Source organism: Chanos chanos, chromosome 6 (genome assembly GCF_902362185.1).
Source record: "Chanos chanos chromosome 6, fChaCha1.1, whole genome shotgun sequence".
In the NCBI taxonomy this organism is placed as follows: domain Eukaryota; kingdom Metazoa; phylum Chordata; class Actinopteri; order Gonorynchiformes; family Chanidae; genus Chanos; species Chanos chanos.
In genome coordinates this window covers 33,719,457-33,740,530 of record NC_044500.1, presented here as the reverse complement: position 1 = coordinate 33,740,530, position 21,074 = coordinate 33,719,457, and the positions used below count along the sequence as shown (strand labels likewise).

Below are 21,074 nucleotides of genomic sequence, written 5' to 3'. Positions count from 1 at the left end.
ATTTCAAAAGCAGTTCTTATCAATAAAAAATTCAGAGCAGTGGAATGACCAAGCACACCTTGTTCTGTTTCTCCCTTTATCAGTGAAAGCATGTTTTCTATTAGGAGCTACATTGTTCCAAAGGCTCTTTCAGAAGTCATCAGCTGCAGCTGAATACTACAACCTTTCTTAGAAATTATGTTATTTATATAATGTACACCACGCCCTATTCTCACTGAATTCCTCTTTAATTTATGCTTTTTTATTTTGGAAATGCCCTTGCCCAAAACTAGTAACAAATGAGCATAACAAATAGGCTGAGTGTGTGATGGAGAGAGGCAACTCTTTGCACCATTTTGGAACTAGGTGTGAAAAGATTAGAGATTAAGATCTTAAACCACACACAGTTGGTACTGCTTGGTGTCTTGCTGAAGCAAACCTGAGCAGGAGCCCATGGGTGTATGGTTTGATTACAGATTGGATGTACACAGGTGCAGTTCCACTGGCCACTCTGAAGGCCAGCATCAAACCTGATGCAGGAAGCAGCCACTGGAGAGAGACAGCGTGAGCTGCTTCATTTGGAATCTTCTGGTGTACATGGATTAACACCCGGCAAGGCCAGCGAGGAGAGCTTTGCAGTAGTATTCCAGACAAGACCTGACTAATGCCTGGATTAGAAGCTGCACTGGATGCTTGGACAAAAATGGCCTGAGGTTCCTGATATTGTACAGAACATATCTGCATGATTGTTTGACTGCATTGATGTGGACTGAGAACACAAGATTGTCATCTATGGTTACCCTGAAGTTCATTAACTTTCTAGGGTCTTGTCATGGATGAACCTATCTTGATAGAGATGTCATGTCGGATGGATGATCTTGCAGGAATAACCAGGAACCTTGGAGAGACTGAGCTGAAGGTGATTGTTTGCCATCATCTGGAGACATCAGGCTTTGCTGCAATGATATTATCTGTGGTAGGGAAGGATAAGTAGAGTTGAGTAGTAAAGCAGTGACATGAAAAAACATGTAATTTGATAAATGGACCAAGAGAGGTAGTGCGGGGTGCAAAGAGGAAGAGGCCCAGCACTGAACCTTGTGGCACACCTGTTGAGATTTGCCATGGTTCAGATACTTGTCCCCTCCATGAAACCCAGTACAATCACACTTAATAGAACCCCAACCAGTCATACAGACCCTGAGACACCAAGGCTCTCAAGAGTCACCAGCAAGATCTAGTAGTTTAACATTACATAGGTAGCAAAGAGATCAAATGAGAACTGACCTCTGTGGCCTCTAGGAGATTGGAGGACATCAGTGAACATCAAGAGGGCTGTCCCCATGGAGTGGCCATTCTTGAAACCTGACTGATTAAGGTAGGTAGATAGATAGATAGATAGATAGATAGATAGATAGATAGATAGATAGATAGATAGATAGATAGATAGATAGATTTCCCCTCGGGGAAATTCAAGTGTCCAGTAGATCGAAAAATTTAAGTTAGAGGAAAGTATGCACCAAACAACAGAAAGTACACAACAATACACAACAACCACAGAAAACAAACAAAATAGGTAGTGCAGTGACAATACACAACAAAATAAGTAATGCGATTGCTTAAAAGCACAGTAGTCCTTGGAGCATTGGAGTCCAGAGTCCAGCATTCACATGTTGCACAGATTCCAGTGGTTAAGTTATTGCACAGAGATTAGAGACAACACACAATACAATTAGATTAGATTAGATTCAACTTTATTGTCATTGTGCAGAGTACAGGTACAAAGCCAATGAAATGCAGTAGCATCTAACCAGAAGTGAAAAGCATAGTATTATTTACAGGTAAGTGCAGGTAGTGAGTACTGCAGTAGTGATGTTATATCTTACAGTATATACAGCATTATAGACAGTGGTGATACAGCATATACAGATATGTACATGTATATATATTAATAATGTTATACACAGAGGTGAAGCTGACAGAGTAGACAGAGGAGTGTATATGTATAGGTTGAATAGACATAATAGACAAAATATATACAGTATGTTTATGTACAGTTTAAATAGGGTACTCAATAATAATAATAAATAAAAATATTAAATAACTATAAAAATAATAAAGAAACAAAATAAAGCACCATTGAAAAAAATGCTTGAATCATTATTGCACATAGTCCAGTGAGTGAGGGTGGTGGATATGGAGGGAGGGAGAGGGAGACAGAGAGAGAGGAGAGAGAGAGACATTGGCTATTGGCTGTTGTCCATTGGCTAAGGTGTTGTACAGCCTCATGGCAGTGGGGACAAAGGACCTCCTGAACCATTCAATCCTGCAGCACAGCAAGGTCAGCCATTGGCTGTAGCTGCTTCTCTGGCTGGCCAGGATGTTGTGGAGGGGATGATTGTTACTGTCCATGATGGCCTGCACCTTACTCCGCATCTCTCCACCACAATCCCCAATGATTCCAGCCTCCTGCCAAGCACTGAGCCAGCCTTTTTTACCAGCTTGTCCAGTCGCCTAGTGTCCTTGTTTTTCATGCTGCTTCCCCAGCAAACCCCAGCATAAAAGTGGACACCTGCCACCACTGACTGGTAAAACATGTGCAGTATTTCACTGCAGGAGTCAAAAGACCTAACCCTCCTTAGAAAAAAGAGCCAGCTCTGCCCCTTTCAGTAGAGGGCAGTTGTGTTCAAGGACCAGTCAACAGGATATCTCAGAGTCTCAGTAAATGTAACCTTCAGTAAATGAGAAGTACAAAGTATATTGAAAGCAGCTGTTCCCACATAAGTATGGCCCCTAATTTAATTTAGCAGTTAACACCCCACCATGCTAACGATCGTGTAGAAAGAAGTTGAGCAAACCTACCAAACTTTGAAAAGGGGGTGACTGTTGGAGACATGTTTGGTAGAAGCCTCAGTTACAAAGATTTCTGACTTTGCTGATGATCTGATTTCAGAATGAATTGTGAATAAGGCAATCGTGGCAAGAAAATTTGAGGTTGAGACAATCAGGTTCTACATTGGTCAAAAGGGCATACTTCTTGACTATGATGTCCATGCACTGGTCCAAGAGACAAGGCTAAGCAAATGAGCAACAGTTAGCTGGCTGTAAATATTAATCAAAGACAGGCCGTTTGATCAAGAGCAGTCAATTGAGAACTTAACAAGGAAAAAAACTATACTTGGGTCACAATGTGTACACCCTTCCCTGCACTGAAAAAATACACATTTACAAGTAAAATGGTAGGAACACAAGCAAATGTAGTCTTTTTGAAAAAAAAGTCTTCCCTAAAGAGTCTTCTCTAACCTGTTTGTGTGACACATGCCAAACGAAACACATAGGTCCATTTGCTTTTTTCCCCTCGGGTGGTGGGTTCTTACAATTCTGACAAAGGGTATTGAAGCTGTTCTGGGGATGCAACGTCCTATGATATTTTCTATTGATGTTTTATTTATTTTGTCATTTACCTGCTTATCTGTGTGAGTCTGCCTGAGAGTGGTTTTCCCGGAGCAGCAACAGATTCCCATTTACGAAAAAACACTATTAAACCAGCATTAAACTTTTAATCCACAATTATGATATATGTTTTGTTCCAGAATTGGACAACACAACGTGATATGAAGAATAGGATTATATTAACCTTCCCAATCAGAAAGACTTGTGAAAGTCCAAACTGGGACAAGAAGAGGGGAGATAATAAGAATAAACCTAGCGGGTGAATTTATTTAAACTCGAATGGATTTAAAACGTGCAAATCAAAATTATAACGTGTGTTACAATGTGCGCGAAAATGGTACTAAGCGTTGTGCATTCTCGGACTGCTTCTCGTCATGAAGCTGTGAAATATTAATTTAGTGTTTTTTGGCGAAGAGTTTATTACAGAATTCAGTACTCCTCTGATTCACCAATCATATTCCAGAACAAGATAATCCTTGCAGAAAAACGAGGAAGTCCGCACCAAATCATAGTATCAGAGGGGGGCAAAGTTCTTTATTTTGATTCAGATGTAACATCCCACTCAGATAATACTTATTAGTTTATTCAATGTAAATTATATAGAGTTAGAACTATTTTGACTGAGATTCAAATATTCTTCAAATTATGGTTATTTTTTGTTGTTAGATGATCAGTGGAGGGATCGTGTCCCTAATGAATTCTGTATGCCAAGTTGGTTTATTCCGTTGCTGTGTTCCATTTCTTCCTGGATAGACATGAGCATTGGGATACCAGGGGCTGCAAATGCTGGAGTGTACCGCTGCAGGTGGAAGCAGTAAGTGAAGTTTAGTGAAATTATCAAGTTAATGACAGGCATTCTTTCTTGCGGACAATTAGAGAGGGCCTGTCTCCTTCATAGCTTAGCCGAAGTAGGGATAATTCACTGTGAGCGATTAATATATTTACATTTTTTTCTGTGCCTTGAAGGAGAGATGGATAATATGTTTATACGTCAAGCTAAGCTAACCAGTCAACCAGCAAGCTAATTAGTTAGCTATCGAGCTATAGCAAACTCGCAAATAAGTGAAACTTTATAAAAATAGAAACGAAGAGAGTTTGGAATTATGTAGGAGTACTACATTATTTTAGTTTAAAATTGTGCGAACAGGACTGTCTTACTGTGAGTACCGGGTTAGTTGAACAGGTCCGCCAGCAAAAGCGTTGAAGACATTAACCTGAGGAACTGCTCAGCCAGCGGTATCTAAAGCGGAATATATATTTGATATTCGGTCTTTATCAAAGCGATTATGTATCAGTTTTAAGAATTCACAATGATACAACGAGATTTGTCCTGCTGTCTATGTTATTTACTTCAAGTATCGCTGCTGTTTCCTGTTGTAAGATCAAGGGCAAATGTTTCAACCATACCCCAACCTCATTCAGTAATAACTGCAAGATAGCTTTCGCTAACACTTTTGTTTGTTTCCACCTATCTGTCGAAGGAATTGATCTCTGTTTGGTAACTATATCCGTATATTTTTTTCTTTCTAGAGAGAGCCTCGGAGTAATTACCTTGACGTATCCTACGACATTACACTGAAGTCCCTGATGAAGACTTGTTTTAATGTACTAAAATTGTCATTAACGTTAGGTGTACTTTAAAATACTGTGGGTCGATTCTGTTCCCTAGGCACTTAATGCCCCTATCTCTCCATACATGCAAATGGCTTGTTGTCTGAAGGACGAACTTCTGTGTTCAATTTGCCTAAGTATCTATCAAGACCCAGTTAGTTTCGGTTGTGAGCATTATTTTTGCAGAAAGTGTATCACAGAGCACTGGAGCAGGCAGGAGCACCAGGGAACACGAGATTGCCCTGAATGTCGGAGGACCTTTACAGATCCGCTGCTCTCCCCAAGCCTCAAGCTCTCCAATATTGTTGAGAGGTACTCCGCTTTTCCATTGGATGCTATCCTCAGTGCACAGAGGAGCTCTTACCCCTGCAAGGACCATGAGAAGGTGAAGCTCTTCTGTCTCAGTGATAAGAGTCTAGTGTGTTTCTTCTGTGACGAACCTGCCTTACACGAACAACACCAGGTGACCACCATTGACGAGGCCTACGAGGAAATACAGGTCAGTTACCTCTGAGTATAATGGTCTTTTATGCAGTACATGAAACACAAACATAAATTTGCAGACTAATGACAGTTTAGCCTATGCATTGTGATGTTTGATTTCCTGTGTGTGTGTGTGTGTGTGTGTGTGTGTTTTTAATTGTTTTGGTTTTTTGCTTTAATTTTAACTACCTAATTTTGTTTTCATCCTTTACTTCCTGATTATTTGGCATTTTGTGAATCACCACCAGTAGAGCCAAAGTTGCCAGCACAAACACAAACTTTTATCTTAACTGAAGTGTTGATTTGACATAGTGATTGGTCAGCACCCAAAAGAGAGGCTTGATAAGAAATGTCAGCGATAGCTAATGGGTAACTCTCATGTTTTGTGTATTATGACTGTTATCTGACGGACTGTCCTGCTGACATGTGTTTGGTTTTTTTTTTCCCTGAGAGATTTGCTCATGTTGAACAGTGTGTCGTATTCCTAATTTGGGAGGATATAGCATTGTGTAATTTTCTCAGACATATTCATTAACACATGATGAGGTCTCACGTCACCCCCCTGCGTCTGTCTGTAACTTGATTACCCTCAAGCACTTTTTCCAAATGAAGGCTTGAATTGAATGGAAATGAAATTTTGAATTATTCCAAGCCTGTGTTTGAAAGCAGGTATGCAGCTTCTTAAATACTCCATTTAACGGTCATGTTTTACCTCCAGATGAAAGGCACACTGACATCAGACCTTGTGTGATCACAAAGCCCTCTTTTCCTTCCATGCATGCTGGAAGTGTGAAAACTGTCAGATGTATGTAATCTCGATGGAGAATTAATTAGTGCAACATGCTGTAGTTGTCAGACGCTTTGTGATGGTCTCTGCGGAGACACTCTCCAGGGGGAGATTTATAGAGCACTTGTTTCCTTTCCACAGCTTTGTGACCTAGAGGCTTTGAGACTGTGCTGTTTTACATCACTTTAGTGAACTCAAAAGCTGCCACTTGGGGCCTTCTTCTGAAACAAACATTCCCCAGGAGCTGGGCACACTTCAGTGCCAAAGCCCGCAATTTTACTCAACAGGAATGGTTTGCCAGGGAAATCTGGGACCAAGTTTCTGCTAATGAAACTGTTAATCCTCTACAAATCTTTTGGTCTGATTGTGCTTCTCAGACTTTAAAATGCAGCCTATGTCTGTACACTTGTTAGGATGACAGTGAACGTATTCTTTGTTAGCTGCAAGGTTTTATTTCCATGTTAGCACAGAACAACCTTTCTGTTGAATTAAAATAAAAATTTGTTCATGACATTTACAGAACTTCTGAAATGTCTGACTCACAATTGCTGAGTGATATTCCACCGTCTTTTAAGACTTTTCTGCCTTTAAGCCTGGCATCAGACAATGTGTAAGTTAGGGTAGTCTGTGGTTTATAGCCAATTTGTGAGCCTCATTGATGCCAAAGACCTTTCGAGTAACAGAACACCACCATATCTTACAATTTTAGGGGCTTTTCTTCAGAAGTTGACTTGGTATAGTCTTTCAGCTTTTCAGTTCTTGTCTTGTCATTTAATAGTAATATGCTGTATTGGGTAACATAATGAGCTCTTTTGATAAAGCTAGATTGCTTGGAAAATCACTATTCAAATGCAGCATTGCGTGGATTCGCAGCGATGCTTATGTAATCCAACTCAAAGCCGTACTGGCCCAAATGTATCGATTGGTGCACTTATTATATCGACTCATTGGGACACTGCAGCTAGTCAGTTTTTGGATGAGGGACTGGCTTGTGAAAATGTCTCCTACAGTCGTTGTCCTGCATTTATGAAGATCAGTCTTTTTTTTTTTTTTTTTGATGGTCATTCTCATGACCTCAAATAGGTTGGTGTTTGTTTATTTGTTTTTTCTATCCCCTCTGTAGATGTATTGGAAAATGCTTTTAACACACACCAGTTAATGTTTGATAGATTTTGTTGTGTGAAAATTTACCTTTTGATCACACTTTTAAAAAACCAAACAAGTATAACACTGAACCAAACTACCGTCACCAGATGGTTTGGCTGAAATACCTTGATTAACTCTGCTGTTTACGTAACATGTTGTCGCCCTTGGAGTGTGACAGCTTTAATGCCAATGCTGATGCACACTGAGTGATTCTTAGGAGATTTTGAGTGCGGTATCTCAGATTATTAGTTTTCAGAAACTGGAAACTGATATTAGGAATTCTGTCCAACGGAAAACAATGATTTTCTCTCATTTTTGCCCCACCCCCTTTATTTCCTTCTCTTCTGTCTCTCTAGAGACGTTAGTGCATATATTTGTCTTTATTCTTCATGAGCATGAGCACTCCAAAGGTAAAACTGAAGAGCCTCACATTTAAAAGTACATCATTAGGACAGTAAAAGAGGGCAGTTTTGATTGTTTTCGGCTTCATTATGGTGGTGAAGTAGAAAACGAGAGGAAATAAGCATTGCAGACCAGGATGCTGAGTTGATTTGGCTTTGTGCTAGTCTTGCAGTAGAGAATGTTCCATGCCATCTGGTGAACAGCATCTCTGGTCTGTTGGTAGTCTGTATGTTGGCACAACACTGGCTTGGCCACACAACCCGGTGGGATGAGGATTTTGCCTGTTGAGAGACATGCTCTCCCTGGTTTGATTGCGTAAGCTCCTTAATGTCGCATGTTGCTCATCTGACCCTTGAGTCTTGGCATGTTGGAGGTGCCACTAAGTGAGTTTTGCTAATGTTTAACACCCCCCCCCCCCCCCCCCCCCCCATTACAAGACTCCACAAGACACTGCAGTGACATCTCCAACACACCTGCACCTCCATCACATCACAGCTATTCTTCTAATGTATCCCTTTAGCTCATTCTGTGTTTTACTGTCTCTGTGTTTAATGTATACTAAACAGGCAGGTTAGGAGAGGATTTATACAGAGCTGTAGTGTTTGCCTGAGGAGGCAGTGGGATTCCAGGGGAAGCTAATGTACTCTTGAGTCTTAAGAGGAGACTGACTAGAACGTCCATGGTAGATCTTGACTGGCAACAGTGGTTAGAGCACATTCATTCATTCGTGAATGCAAGGGCCTTTTCCCATTATTTTAAGTCTTTTTTTATGCTGAGAGAAGAATTTTTTTCCAGTATGTTAAATATTTTGGCGAAGCTTTTCAAGCGTCATTGATATGTTGTACTCGCGTAAAAGAACGTTCATATGCTATGAGCTAAAAGAGCAAATATTTTAGCCAATAACAATAATATTTGTGTTTTTTTTTAATGTCCTGTCTAACAGTTCGTTCCAAAGACTGTGTCACCACATGAACTGCCAGATTCAGAACAGCTTTACTAGCTTCTCAGAGTTAGGCAATCATTTTTCTTGTTTATGAATCAGTATGGTTTTTCAAATGTGCTGATTTCCCCCTCTGAACAGAACATCAAAAACGATTTGGTAACAGTTATGTCAACTGTCAGAAGGTTTTGTGGAAGACGAGCATTGCAGATCAAAAATAGCCTCTGTCTCACTCTAAAATGCCTGAGGGACCAGTTTCTGCTCCATTTGTCATTAGATAGGCTACTGCTTAAAAAAAAAAAGGAAGCTCTCTGGAGTTCTCTGGAGAGCACTTTATCTGATTCTATATGAACCTAGAGATTATCATGCAGCGGACTCGTTGGAGATAACCATGGTTTGCAGAAAGCCTTGGGCTAGTTTTACCTCTGGGGTAGATGAACGGACTCGGCCGGGGGGGGGGGGGGTGCGCAGGGAGGGGTTCCATAAAAGGAGTTGTCCTTGAAAGTCTTTACCAGTCTCAGTTGTTTGTCTCCTTTTATGAAGGATCCCATACTTGGCAAGTCTTTAAAGTTAGAAAGGCCAAAATGAAAAGGTCAGAAGATAAATAGGCCTGTATGATTATTTGTTTGCTTTTTCTCATCTGTTCCTACGTTACTGTCTGCCTTGCGTTATGTTGGGGTTTAGTGGTGCTGCAGTACATTAGCCCGAGCTGTCGGCTCTCTGAGCGCTGCGTGGCAGTCTGCCGTCTCTCGCTCGCCGTCCAGTCTCCCTGAGCGGCCCTGGCTGCTGTGAGCCAGTACCGCAGTACTGAGTCAGACGGTTTCAAGGACACCCATGGCGAGCATCTCTCCCTCAGCGTGCCTCGCTCCCCCTCTTCTCCCTTATTTTTTTTTCTTTTTTTCCCCCAACTTCCCTCCTCCCTTCTCCACTTAATCTTCCCCTTATTCCCTACAGATTTTTTATTAAATGTCAAATTGCTGGGCTGTTAAGTTTTCTTTTGAGCCTGAGCTGGTCTCAGGAGCCTCGTGTTGCTCTTAGGTATGCGAACAAATGAGTGTGTAGCAGGTGATGGCAGGGGACTTGAGGAGACAAACGTAGCCGTAGGTAAAGGCAAAATGGTCACGTTATATTAGGCAAATTAGAGACTTTTCATTTTAATACGTGTTGGCAGTTGTTTTCCTTGTATGTTTACTCAGGCAATAAGTGTTTCTGGACCTGACTGCAACCTTACATAAAGCAACACAGACTGTGCTAGTACTCATTTAGGTACAGAGTTCTGTGGAGAAATCACAACAGTCCTCCTTATTAGTGTTTCAAGTAAAATGAGAGCTGAAACAGTCAAGAATGATAAGAGGAGCGCATATTGTGTGTACGTCATTTATTTTTCTCTCTCATGTTTGTTCATCTGCTCTGTCTGGGACAAGATGGTTGTCAGTGAGTTTTTACTGCGGGCTCATCAATCTCTGCCTGTCCTCACATAAAAGCAGCCGGTCCCCATATTTCACAGGGTTTACCCAACTGATTTTCAATTCATTTTAATTGCTCCATCAGAAATGAGAGCCTTTCAGTTTGTACTACTGATTGATGTATGTATATAATCCATGCGCTTAACAAAACAGATGATGATTAATTTTTTTCTTTTTTTATGTATCTGGACGTTCACTTTGAACTCATAATTTAGTTCCATTCCATATTAGCTTTTTGTAAATGAAAGAATATGCCTTTGCAGATTCACCACATTTATTACATGCATGCCTTAATTAAAAATTGACAAAGCAGAAAGGTAATCTTGTAGGTGTGTGCATTTGTTCTGAAATAAAAGCTGTTATATAACTGCACTTCTCCGGGTAAGTTTCACTTGGATACCCTATCTTATCCAGGCTGTGCTTCACTTCCAGTGGAGCAAGTTGTCAGCGGACTCTCAGAGCTTTAGTGTTGACACTGAGGAAGAGGATTTACGTGTCATCTCAGGACGAGAAAGTGGAAGTGGTCTTTGAAAACTTAGGCTAAGACTTCAGACACGATCTCATACTGAGCCCCAGTGTTTGACAGGTCATTGCAAGTCAACCAAGAATTTGTGTGCTGACAATTAGCCCATCTGACAGTGTTCATCCAGAATGCTGAGAGCTCATTTGAATCAAGTCCTTTTCTCATAGGTGAGTTTGAATCTCTATGCAAAAAAAGTACATCAGATGGAATGTAGCTCAGGCTGAAAGCAGAGTGTGAGTCATACAGACTGCCTCACGTTTCATTAAAATCGACAGAGCAGTTGCATATTTTTTTAATCACTCAGATTGCAGTCTTAATAGTACTGAGACTCATAGACAGCAAGAAGTTGTGATTATAAAATGTGTGTCGTTTTTAAAAGCCAAATCCTTTTAATCAGCTTGGTCTAGTTCGGACTTTCAAATTGAGCAGAGTTCCCATTGAACATTCTGTCTCAAATGCTCACTCACTGGATGCCTTTAGCTGCTGAGGATGATGACAGCTGTAGACCCCCCTGCAGCTGTACCCATGGGTCTGGGAGCTACTAACTCTTAATTAGGTGTGGAATTAGCCCAGATTACTGACCATTGTTCTGAGGCGATTCCAAGACTGGGATGTAATCTCCTTTAATTCCCCCGTGCAGAGGACAGGGACTTGTGATTAGCTCCGGATGATTCAATTAGACGTGTCATTGATGGGAGTCTTCATTAGGACCATCCGGCGGACTGTTGCTCCCTCCACCACACAACTTTTACTTCAAGTTTCCTCAGAACAAAGTAATAAGCCGTCGCCTTCCCACAGTCACGTATTCATGCTCTGTACAGACTGTCTTCTTCGAGGTTGGCTGTCCGGTTGCTGGGCCATAGGGAGAATAAGCTATAACCGGCAGACGACCCAGCAGGAGCTGAAGGATCAGGTCTATGCCTGTGTTTTTCATCTTTTCCCTTGTTGCCCCCTCCGCAACACCACGACACCAAGGAGGCTCTGCTACCCTTGGCCCCTCCATCAGAAAGCTCAGCTTATTTCCACTCTCAAATCGCAATGATTTATCCAATGTGAATTATTTAAGTGGAAACCCACTCTTGTGCCCTCCCAAGCAATTCTTTTTCACCTCGCTGTAAACATGACCCTGTGCGTGGGAGATCTTTGTTGCGTGAGAGCATTCGCTCAGACTGCACTCTTCTTGCTTTTTCAGTTTCCAGCTCTGACATATTCTGTTATGTTAGCAGATAGGTCTTGATATCAGCCACTTACAATGTCTGCGTACTGAAAATACTTTGGCTGGAAGATATTTCAAAAGCGCTCACTCGCCTTTTATGATACTTAGAACCACACTTTTCTGTTGATGTCCTGTTCTATGGCAAATAGGCTGAAATAATAGCTCACTTGAACTGGGTAGGGAGCGTCATGTAGATTTTGAACCATTAAGGTTTGCTTATGCTGCAGAAGTTTTGACAAGTTACTCACTTTTGTAAATTACTTAAGTCATTGACTTTCAATAGCAGTGTTAATGTTGAAGCACGTAGAGTCTTTGTAATTCTGTTTATACCATTTTAACATAGGTTTCTAAATAATACTTAAAATCAGATCCTCCTGGATTCTTAAAGGCTAGCCTGCCAAGATTGGAATTTGAGATCTGTGACAGTTTGAGTCTGATGTAAACACCCAAAAGGACGGGCCGCATAAAATGAATGTGGACACAGAGGGGACGCTCTTCACTCTTCTCATATACAAACATAGGTGGTGTCTTCTTTGACTTTTTATGAGGATCACTGCATTAGTCAGGATCTTGCTGTGAGAAAATGGACAACATTTGGCCCTGACCTATTTCACTTTTCATTTTGTTTCATTTGTTGTTCTTCCCAAGCCCAAACCCTCTCATACTGAAACTGTTGAGGTATGTTCTTTCCACTGGAGAACAGAGCTGATTAGATGACTTGACAGGGAGGGGACACTTGAAAGCGGTTTGACAAAAGGGGAGGTTTGAGTCTACGAGAATCTATGTTACCGAAGTGCACTTTTACATGTGTATGGGTGACTGGCTGTCTGAATGAGTTCTTGCTGTTAGGCATGTCCGTTTTAGTAGGTCAGATAAAGTGGAAACACTGGCAAGTGATTAAACGGCTAGCCGCAAAGAGACAGTGCACTGTGCAGCTGCATCCAGGGCAGTCAAGAAAGCATAAGCAGATCTGTTAACTCTTCATCTATGGGTCATAATCTCTGAGCATTTCCATTTGTGTGTATGCATGCACTTTATAACTGTATCAGTTCCGTTGCCTTTCATTCACTCACACATCAAAGTGACAGAGAGAAACTCGCCTGTGAGTTGTGTAGACAAAGCATATAATGACTTCTAGAATTGTTTACACCTGCAACAAAATTATGTGCATGGAAATCGCTGTGCCTTTTATGCTACTTGATTTTAACTGAACAACATGCTGGGTATCAGGGGTTTTATTTAATCCTAAGAAGCTTTTTTAAGATGACATGGTTTTATGTTAGATTTTTTTGCTTTAATCTGTCAGAAATGGATATTTTTAGATTCAGGTTTATGTTACTCTGCATAGATTTTTACATTGAATGCTGTTTCTCAGTTGGGGGGGTGGGGGGGAGGGCCACTCTGCCTATACTTGCAGTCTGCTGGACACTGGAGTTGCTCCTGCTCTTCCACTGTTTTCCAATCTACTGGATCTCTTCAGACATCCTTTAGATGTCCTTCTGCTTTTCTACTCAATAAATCCTCTGTCTGCTGCTTTACCTGGTGTTTGATCTGCTGCTAGCCTCTTTTCACCTTTGCGGGTGAATGTGCATGTGAATGTCCTGTATGTGCAGCAACAACAGCAGCATGTTCATGTCACTGCCTCTTGCTCGTTGCTCCTCTCACAGGCACATAATGAAATGCTAGCCTTTTTTTCTTTTGTCACCATCATCGAGTTTGGCTGTTAAATGTTGCCCACTGCCTGTCTACGCGTGCTCCTGCATGTCGCTGTGTTGCCAAGTTGAATTTAATCGAGAACCACTTGTCAGGCTAAGTGATGGGAGTTTCCCCTGTTTTGTGGAATGCCTGTTGTATTAATCACCTTAGTAGAGGTGGTCAGGGCCTCCTCAATTTAATGAGATTCATCATATTCATTTATTCGCAGTGTGGCTTCACGGTGGTTCAGTGGTCAGCACTGTTGTCTCAAATCCCAGCCGTCCCAGGTCCTTTTCTCTGTGGAGTTTGCATGTTCTCCCCGTGTGTGCGTGGGTTGCATGTTCTCCACGTGTTTGCGTGGGTTTCTTCCGGGTGCTGCAGTTTCCTCCCACCACAAAGACATGCATACTAGGATTAGTAGTCCTGTCGGTGACCTTGACCAAGGCCCTGGCAAAAAGACCTGGAGTTGGTTCCCAGGTGCCGGTGGCTGCGTGCTGCTCCTGGCTCGTGGTGTGTGTCTCACTACTCCAGTGTGTGTGTGTGCTCACTGGTGGTAGCATGGGTTAAATGCAGGGGCTGCATTTCACTTCTCAGTGTGTTCTTCTTCTTCTTAGGGCTGCAACAATAACCGCATCACCGCCGTACTACAGTATTAGGAGGTGTGCCGCGGTGTTGAGCCCGTCACCACCATTACCATCATAACAGCCTTTTTTTTTTTTTTTTTATCCCCTCATCTGAGAGTGCTGACATCCTCATGTAGCTCTTGGCGTGGTCTGTGGCTTTGTCTACACGTATTTGCATATTTTTGAAAACTCATCAGCTTTGAGAAGGATCATGTCCACAGTACACACATTTTTTTGTTGTTGTTGTTGTTTGTTTTTTTTTTTTTAATCTCTCCACACGAGAACAAGAAAACTATTCTAAAACGCCCATACCTCTGCACTGAGCATACACTAGCAAGCCAGCACATCACCTCATTATAACCCTCTGGTCGACTAACCAATCAAATTAATCGAGAGGACTGACACTGAGGATAAGCGGTTTGCAAGTCTGGTGTTGAAAACCAGTAAGCAACTGCAACTATCAACAAACAATGTTGTGAAGGAAAACACTCAGTGTATGATAACCCCTGTCTATGCCCATGTTTATTAATTACAATACGTAACACAACTTACGTAAAATTCTTTTTAAATGTGTGTAATAACTATTTCTTTAGTTTTAAGTTAATCATCCAAAGATTTAGCATTTTATTTGGTGTTTGAAAGGCACGCCATGAATAAACTAGTACAATTAGCCTAGGTGATGGACTTGAACTCAGTCAATGGATTTTTATCTTTTGAAAGCGTTAAAACAGTAGAAATGATGTTTCTTGTTGCAAAGCCAAATGTGTCATCCACATTTTGGGTTTGAACCCAATGACAAGGGGGATACAGCCAATTTGAAAGATGCCGCATTCTAAAATCGCAGAACCGCTCAAATTACACAACATTCTGATGTCTTGTCGATATTGTGCTGCACACATCACACAACTGAGCACAGACAAGGGTTCACAATTTACAAGATCTGTCATCTGGGAGGGATCCCCGACAGAGTATTTTATCCCTGTACTCATGAAACAACATGCGAGAAGTGAAAACACGCGAAGTGTTTCTTTTCTTGCAACTTTGCCAAAATGGAGCCATACAAGGAGGTAAGTGGCAGTAGATGCTTTGCTTACAGCCTCTTTGTTTTTACCAACAACAGCGGGTGAATAGAATGCCGTCAAATGTCGATTATTTCGACATAGTAAGGGACAAGTAAAGTCGAATGAACGAGTAATTAAACAGGAGGGGTTGCGGTATTACTGCAAACCACAAGGTTGGCATTCTTCGGATACTGCGGTAAAGAAATTTCTCTTTTTTTTTTTTTTTTCTTTTTTTTTTTTTTTCAAGGTAAGGAAATTTCTATGCTGCAGCAGCCCTACTTCCTCTATTATTACATACACTGTGAGGTTCTATCACCAAGCACTATAAGACACTTGGAAAACATTATTTGCTTGACTCCAAGCACAATTATGTTGGAGCCGGACTGACAGTTATCCTCACAGAGCAAAGAAGGGTAGGAAACAGTCTCTTGTTGACTCACCTACCCAAGTCTACTGGTCACAGTCAGCTTCATCAGGGATTTGAACCATGATGGATACACCCCTACACTTTTAGACAGTGCCTTGACTGAGTGTACCACTCACTTAGTAGAGGGCTGTTTGTTGGTAGTCAAACCTGAAACATTAGGGCAGCAAAAGAATCATCTATCACATTGCTGTGGTCCCTTTTGACCTTTACAGTACCAGTTTAAACTGTGAAGAGCTCTCATATCTATTTGTCCTGGTAAGTCTGCATGGGCTGGCAGGTCGTTTGGAAGCATTATGCAGAGGCAGCAGGGTGTCCTTGCAGTATCTGCCAACACCCCAGAATCTCTTCTCATCTGCCAAAATAACAAGGATTTCCTCATAGTGTGTCATGTCAGGATCGTTGTATTTGTTAACAAGGCCAGGCTCCCTGCTGGATTCCTGGGTGTTTTTGTTAATTCCCCCTTTTCATCAAGCAGCCCTTTCTCCTCTGTTTCAGTATTTTTTGAAAAGACTAAATTCATTTCAAAACACCAAATACAGAGGCTTTCTTGGGACTTGAGAGATGTGGATTTTACCTGCCCTTTCTCTCGTGCTCCAGATGGAAGGTGTTTTTCATATCGATGGGCGGAGTCGCTTTACATATTGTGTTCCAGCTCACTCTAGGAGGAGAAACTCCCTACATCCATCATTTACATAACTCGCCCTACATTCTAACCTCTGGAGAAATCCCCCCAGCCTTATTGTGCATTTTCTCTAAACTCTGGGTCTTTGACTGTGGAGAGTCCTCAGGCACTTTTTGTGTTTATAAAGACCACATAAGTCTAAGTGTCTTACCTAAATTTTGGTTGGAACAAAGATTTTTGGAGGATGCTTTTACTTTATTACTGTCACTTTGCTTTTTATCAGTAGTGCCGGGTACTTCATAAACCCTTACAGGTTCTACAGTTTTGCTATTCAAAAATGAAAAAGATCAGACCTAAATGATCTCTGTTTGCTACAGATGACTGTCAGGTTGCAGATATTTTTTTCCAGCACTAAGCCTATCCAGTGTGATGTAGTAATTGGGTATTAGCCTCAATTTGCCACAAAGCCTTTTATTGTTTCTAATATGAAGGTTAATAATCTGTTTCTAGTTTTTGTGCTCTGTTCTGTGACATGGCTGTTTGTAGTTTGGGCTCCATTGTCAGGAGTTAATCTTATTAGGCCACAGATAATCCTGACCACTTTGCACTAGCTGCCAGCCTCTCCTGTGGGCTACTCCTCTAATCTGCCCAGTAGTGATGTGCGGGTCAGGGTTTTTTAATACCTGCACCCACCCGACCAATCCGCACTGCCCAGCCCACAAAAATATGCATTGATCAACAACCCGAACCCGACCTGATCCGCAAATCGCCAACTTGAGACTGTATAGCGATGGCATCCATATCATAGAGTAAGAGAAGGTTTTCTTATTTAGTGTACGTTTCAAAAAGGACAGACACCCGTGTAGACAACAAGGTTTTGCATGAGCTACTGTAGGCTACAGCAGTGTGAGCAGTGTTATACTATTTCATTTTTGGGTTGTTTGCCCAAACGATAGCATAATACATAGATTGCAAGGGATAGCCAATTATATCTTACCCTAATAGTTTCTGGATGTAGGCTCCTAAATAAACAGACAAATTGTTCCAAACGGTGGTCTGTATTGTTGAATAGCAGCAAAACAAGTAACCTTTCATCAAAGACATGATCTCTCTCTCTCTCTCTCTCTCTCTCTCTCTCTCTCTCTTTTTTTTTTTTTCTCTCTCACGCACACTCACACTCACACAAATGATGCATCCTTCACATCTTAATGATAAACTTTAACAAAATAGTTGCCTAGATGTGTGGATCTATACTGTCTTTTTTAGCCTAGTGTTTGACTGCACTGTGTAGAAAACGAATGGTGTCCACAATTCCAGGATTTAACCTATTTCGATGCGCTTTTGACGCACCCAAACATGAATGCCAATTCAAGTTTGATGTACCTGTCTTATGGCCGTCATATTTGTACATTGCCTCAAAACTCAGGCAGATAAGGTAGTCTGTAATGATGTCATTGGACAGGACAACCTGCCCGAATCTCTCCCTAACTTACCTTGTTGGCTTACCGGTCATATCGTCAGTGGTAGCCTCTTCTTTCCGACCACAAAAAAAAGCATTCTGGGGGTGTATAATCTAAACAAAAGCTATGGATACCACTTACGAAAAAAACTCATAGGTGAAGCCTATTATCAACGCTCTAAAATTCATGCATTGAACAAAACCACAATTACAAATTGATGGTAAACCTGCTGATAAGCTATTAGGCCAGGCTGTAATTACAAATTATGGCCTTGCTTAATGCATTATAAATTATAGTCTGGGTACAGAGAGTTCTGTGATAGATGTAGGTTGCTTTACAGTTCAGTAATGCAGATTATTGATTGATTGCCAGGGCATCCGAGGACCTGCACCCTCTGATGCGTGCATGTGTTAGAGAGAGAGTGACAGAGAGGGGAAGAGGTGGAAGGTTGAAGGTTGGTAATCACAGCCTAGCCTATTGCAAGTAATTCAGAGAGCCTATAACGGAAAGCCTATTGCACACAATGTTTCTGTAAGTTATTTATAACTTAGTCACTTTTTGACCCAACCCCTGATATTTTCTAGTAAGCTTACCTGAACCTGCCCAACCTTGGGTTAACCCGCAGGTTACAGGTGGACCTGCACATCACTACTGCCCGGTCTCTGATATCTATCAATTAAGGCGTTATGAGGCATCCATTTTCCTCACTGTGTGTTATTTTGAGTTGGAGTCAGAGGGGAGACCGACAGGAGGAAAGATTAAGACAGTGTGATGGCTAAAAATCTGTTCATTGCTGCAGTCCACCATACAGCAGAGCTCATCTCTGTCCCTGACATTGATTGACCTCTACACTAGTATCCCTCTCATTTACCACTTGCGCTGCATGCTAGCATTGCAGCCTAGCCCGTGAGCAGAGTGTGTTTTCCATCATGCCTCACAGTCTGCAGTATGTCTTTAAAGAAGCCCTAGTGCGTCCAGGACGCATTGCCTCCTGCAAACTATAGATGTTTGCTTAGCCACCCCTCACCCCGCCCCAGAGTTTTGAACAGCGTCGTCTGCAGCTGCTGGCTCTCTCAGTGTGCTGTGGCGGAGATGACGTGCTTGGACTGCAGTGATCAGACCCTGCTTTCCACAGTTCTAAATCAAGGAGAGGCACAGTTTTTAGTATTAGAGGCACGACTTGAGCACAGTATGATTGTTTTGGGGGGATGCTTTGATCCTGACACAGCATTGTTCCTCTTCATATCCTCGATTTGCAGACTGTTGAAAAATGAATGACATGTTGGCGTTTTTCGTCCTCTGCAATGTGTGGCCTTTTGGTCAGTGCAGCGCAGAGACATCAGCAGGTGTAAGCTTGAGTGTGCTCTGGCTCTGTCCATAGGGACCACAGGTTGCTTACGCAGCCATTGCTCACACAAGATAAAAAAAAAAAAAAAGAACATTTTGAACACAAACAACTGTGTGTTGCACAAAATTAGTTAAGCTCATCTGAGAGAGCATTTGTTACTTCCTGTTGTTGAACTTTTTAAGTGTTTTAACAGCCAAGCCAAATATAAAACACATTAGTCATACAGCTTGTTTTAACTCAGACAGAACACAACGAGCCTGTACTCCTCTCTTTGAAAGTCTAGGCTAGGTCAAGGTTAAATAGCATGATTCCATGGTTGCCACTCTTGTATTTCAGACAACACCAAAATCCTTTCCATTAGTAGTGAATAATTTACTCTCTTTGGAACTAAAGACTGACGTTTAGTGAAGAGATGTTTGACTTTTGATGAAGAGGAAAGGCTAGCTCAGGTGATTATTGATTTAGTTCAGGACTTGACAGAATATACCTTCATTTGGAATCATTTAGCATTTGTTTATAGAGGGTTAACTGCTAAAACAAAGGAAACAAAAACCTAAAGTTGTAGTACAAATAACACAAAGTGATTTACCAAACACTGGAAAACCACCATGGTTAGATAAATTGATAAGTTCTCTGTACTCTCAATAAGCGGAGAACTGTCAACACAGCTTCAAAGGTTATAGAAAGTTTCTGGTGGCTTTGTTGTGTGTGGGTTGCATTTTCATGGTCTTCATGGTTCCGGTACACTCCCTTAAAGGACTAGGTAAATACTAATAAATGGTGAAACATTTCTGTTGTGATAAAAAATAGTCTTTTCTAGGACTATGCCCCTGTCTACAGGTCACGTTGATCACTGCATTGTTTTTGGAAAAAAATGTAGATCTTATGACATGGCCTTTTCTGTTGGGTAGTTCTGGAGCAGTGTCTGAGCAACATTTTCCATCATCATCATCATCAACACCAACAATCGATGCCGTCCAACATCTCTTTAATAGATTTTCAGTCAAGATTACTACTTTTTGGAACAATTATGAAAGTATAGTCTATTTCAAGCTTTCAAGTTTCATTTCTTGAGAAACAGAGCCACATTCCAAAGGCATTTGTCAGATCCAGTGCAATAGGTTTTTGCATGCCTTCATTTCATGTTTTAAGATGTTAGGAATGAAGAAACAGAAAAATGAACTTGAGTCGTACACACTTGTCCTATCTTGTTGATTGGCTGTATTTTTGACACGTTAATCAGGACGTAGGAGATATGCTGCTCATTGTATAAGACATGAAAACTTTGCAAACTTTGTCTGACCTTATTAGATGGAAGATATATTGACTTCCAGCCTACATTTAACCATGTCTAACATCATACTGCCAATTGTATTAGGCTCTACTTAAACCTCATGTAACTGCCAAAATCTCCTTATCTGAAGGGGAAAAAAAAAACTCCCATATCATCATGACGAAAGCCCTGCCCACAGACAGAGCAAGCACTAGTGAGAGATTTCAATCTGTTCTTCAGAACCTCTGAAGTCGTCATATTAGTCCCTTTTCCACCCTAACAGATTGTTATCTTTGAGGTTTGATGTTTTAACCCTTATATCAGCACTGAACATTGCTGCTATAGGAGTTAATGCTGAACCTTAGCAACACAACTTCCCCTTATCTCTGCGAGACTGAACTCTAAACCCAGTCAAATAGAAAGACTTGCTGTTTCCATACCTGAAACTCACATTGCTTGCCAGATAACATATATTTAGGGACCAAGCAGCGAAGCTGCTGGAACCCTATTGTAATTGTTAGTAAGTTCCACTATTATTATTATACTTCGTCACATGCGGGTC

At 41.3% G+C, this 21,074-nt stretch overlaps 1 protein-coding gene across 1 annotated transcript in view; it reads left to right on the top strand.

Moving 5' to 3' along the window:
- Positions 1-4,207: 4,207 nt before the first annotated feature.
- trim62.1 (tripartite motif containing 62, tandem duplicate 1) overlaps positions 4,208-21,074 on the top strand; it is a 29,859-nt gene continuing 12,992 nt past the window's right edge. The window contains exons 1-2 of the mRNA XM_030777796.1: positions 4,208-4,243; positions 4,960-5,539. Of these exons, the coding sequence (XP_030633656.1) occupies positions 5,126-5,539 (414 nt within the window). The 5' untranslated portion in view covers positions 4,208-4,243; positions 4,960-5,125. The remainder of the gene's footprint in view (positions 4,244-4,959; positions 5,540-21,074) is intronic.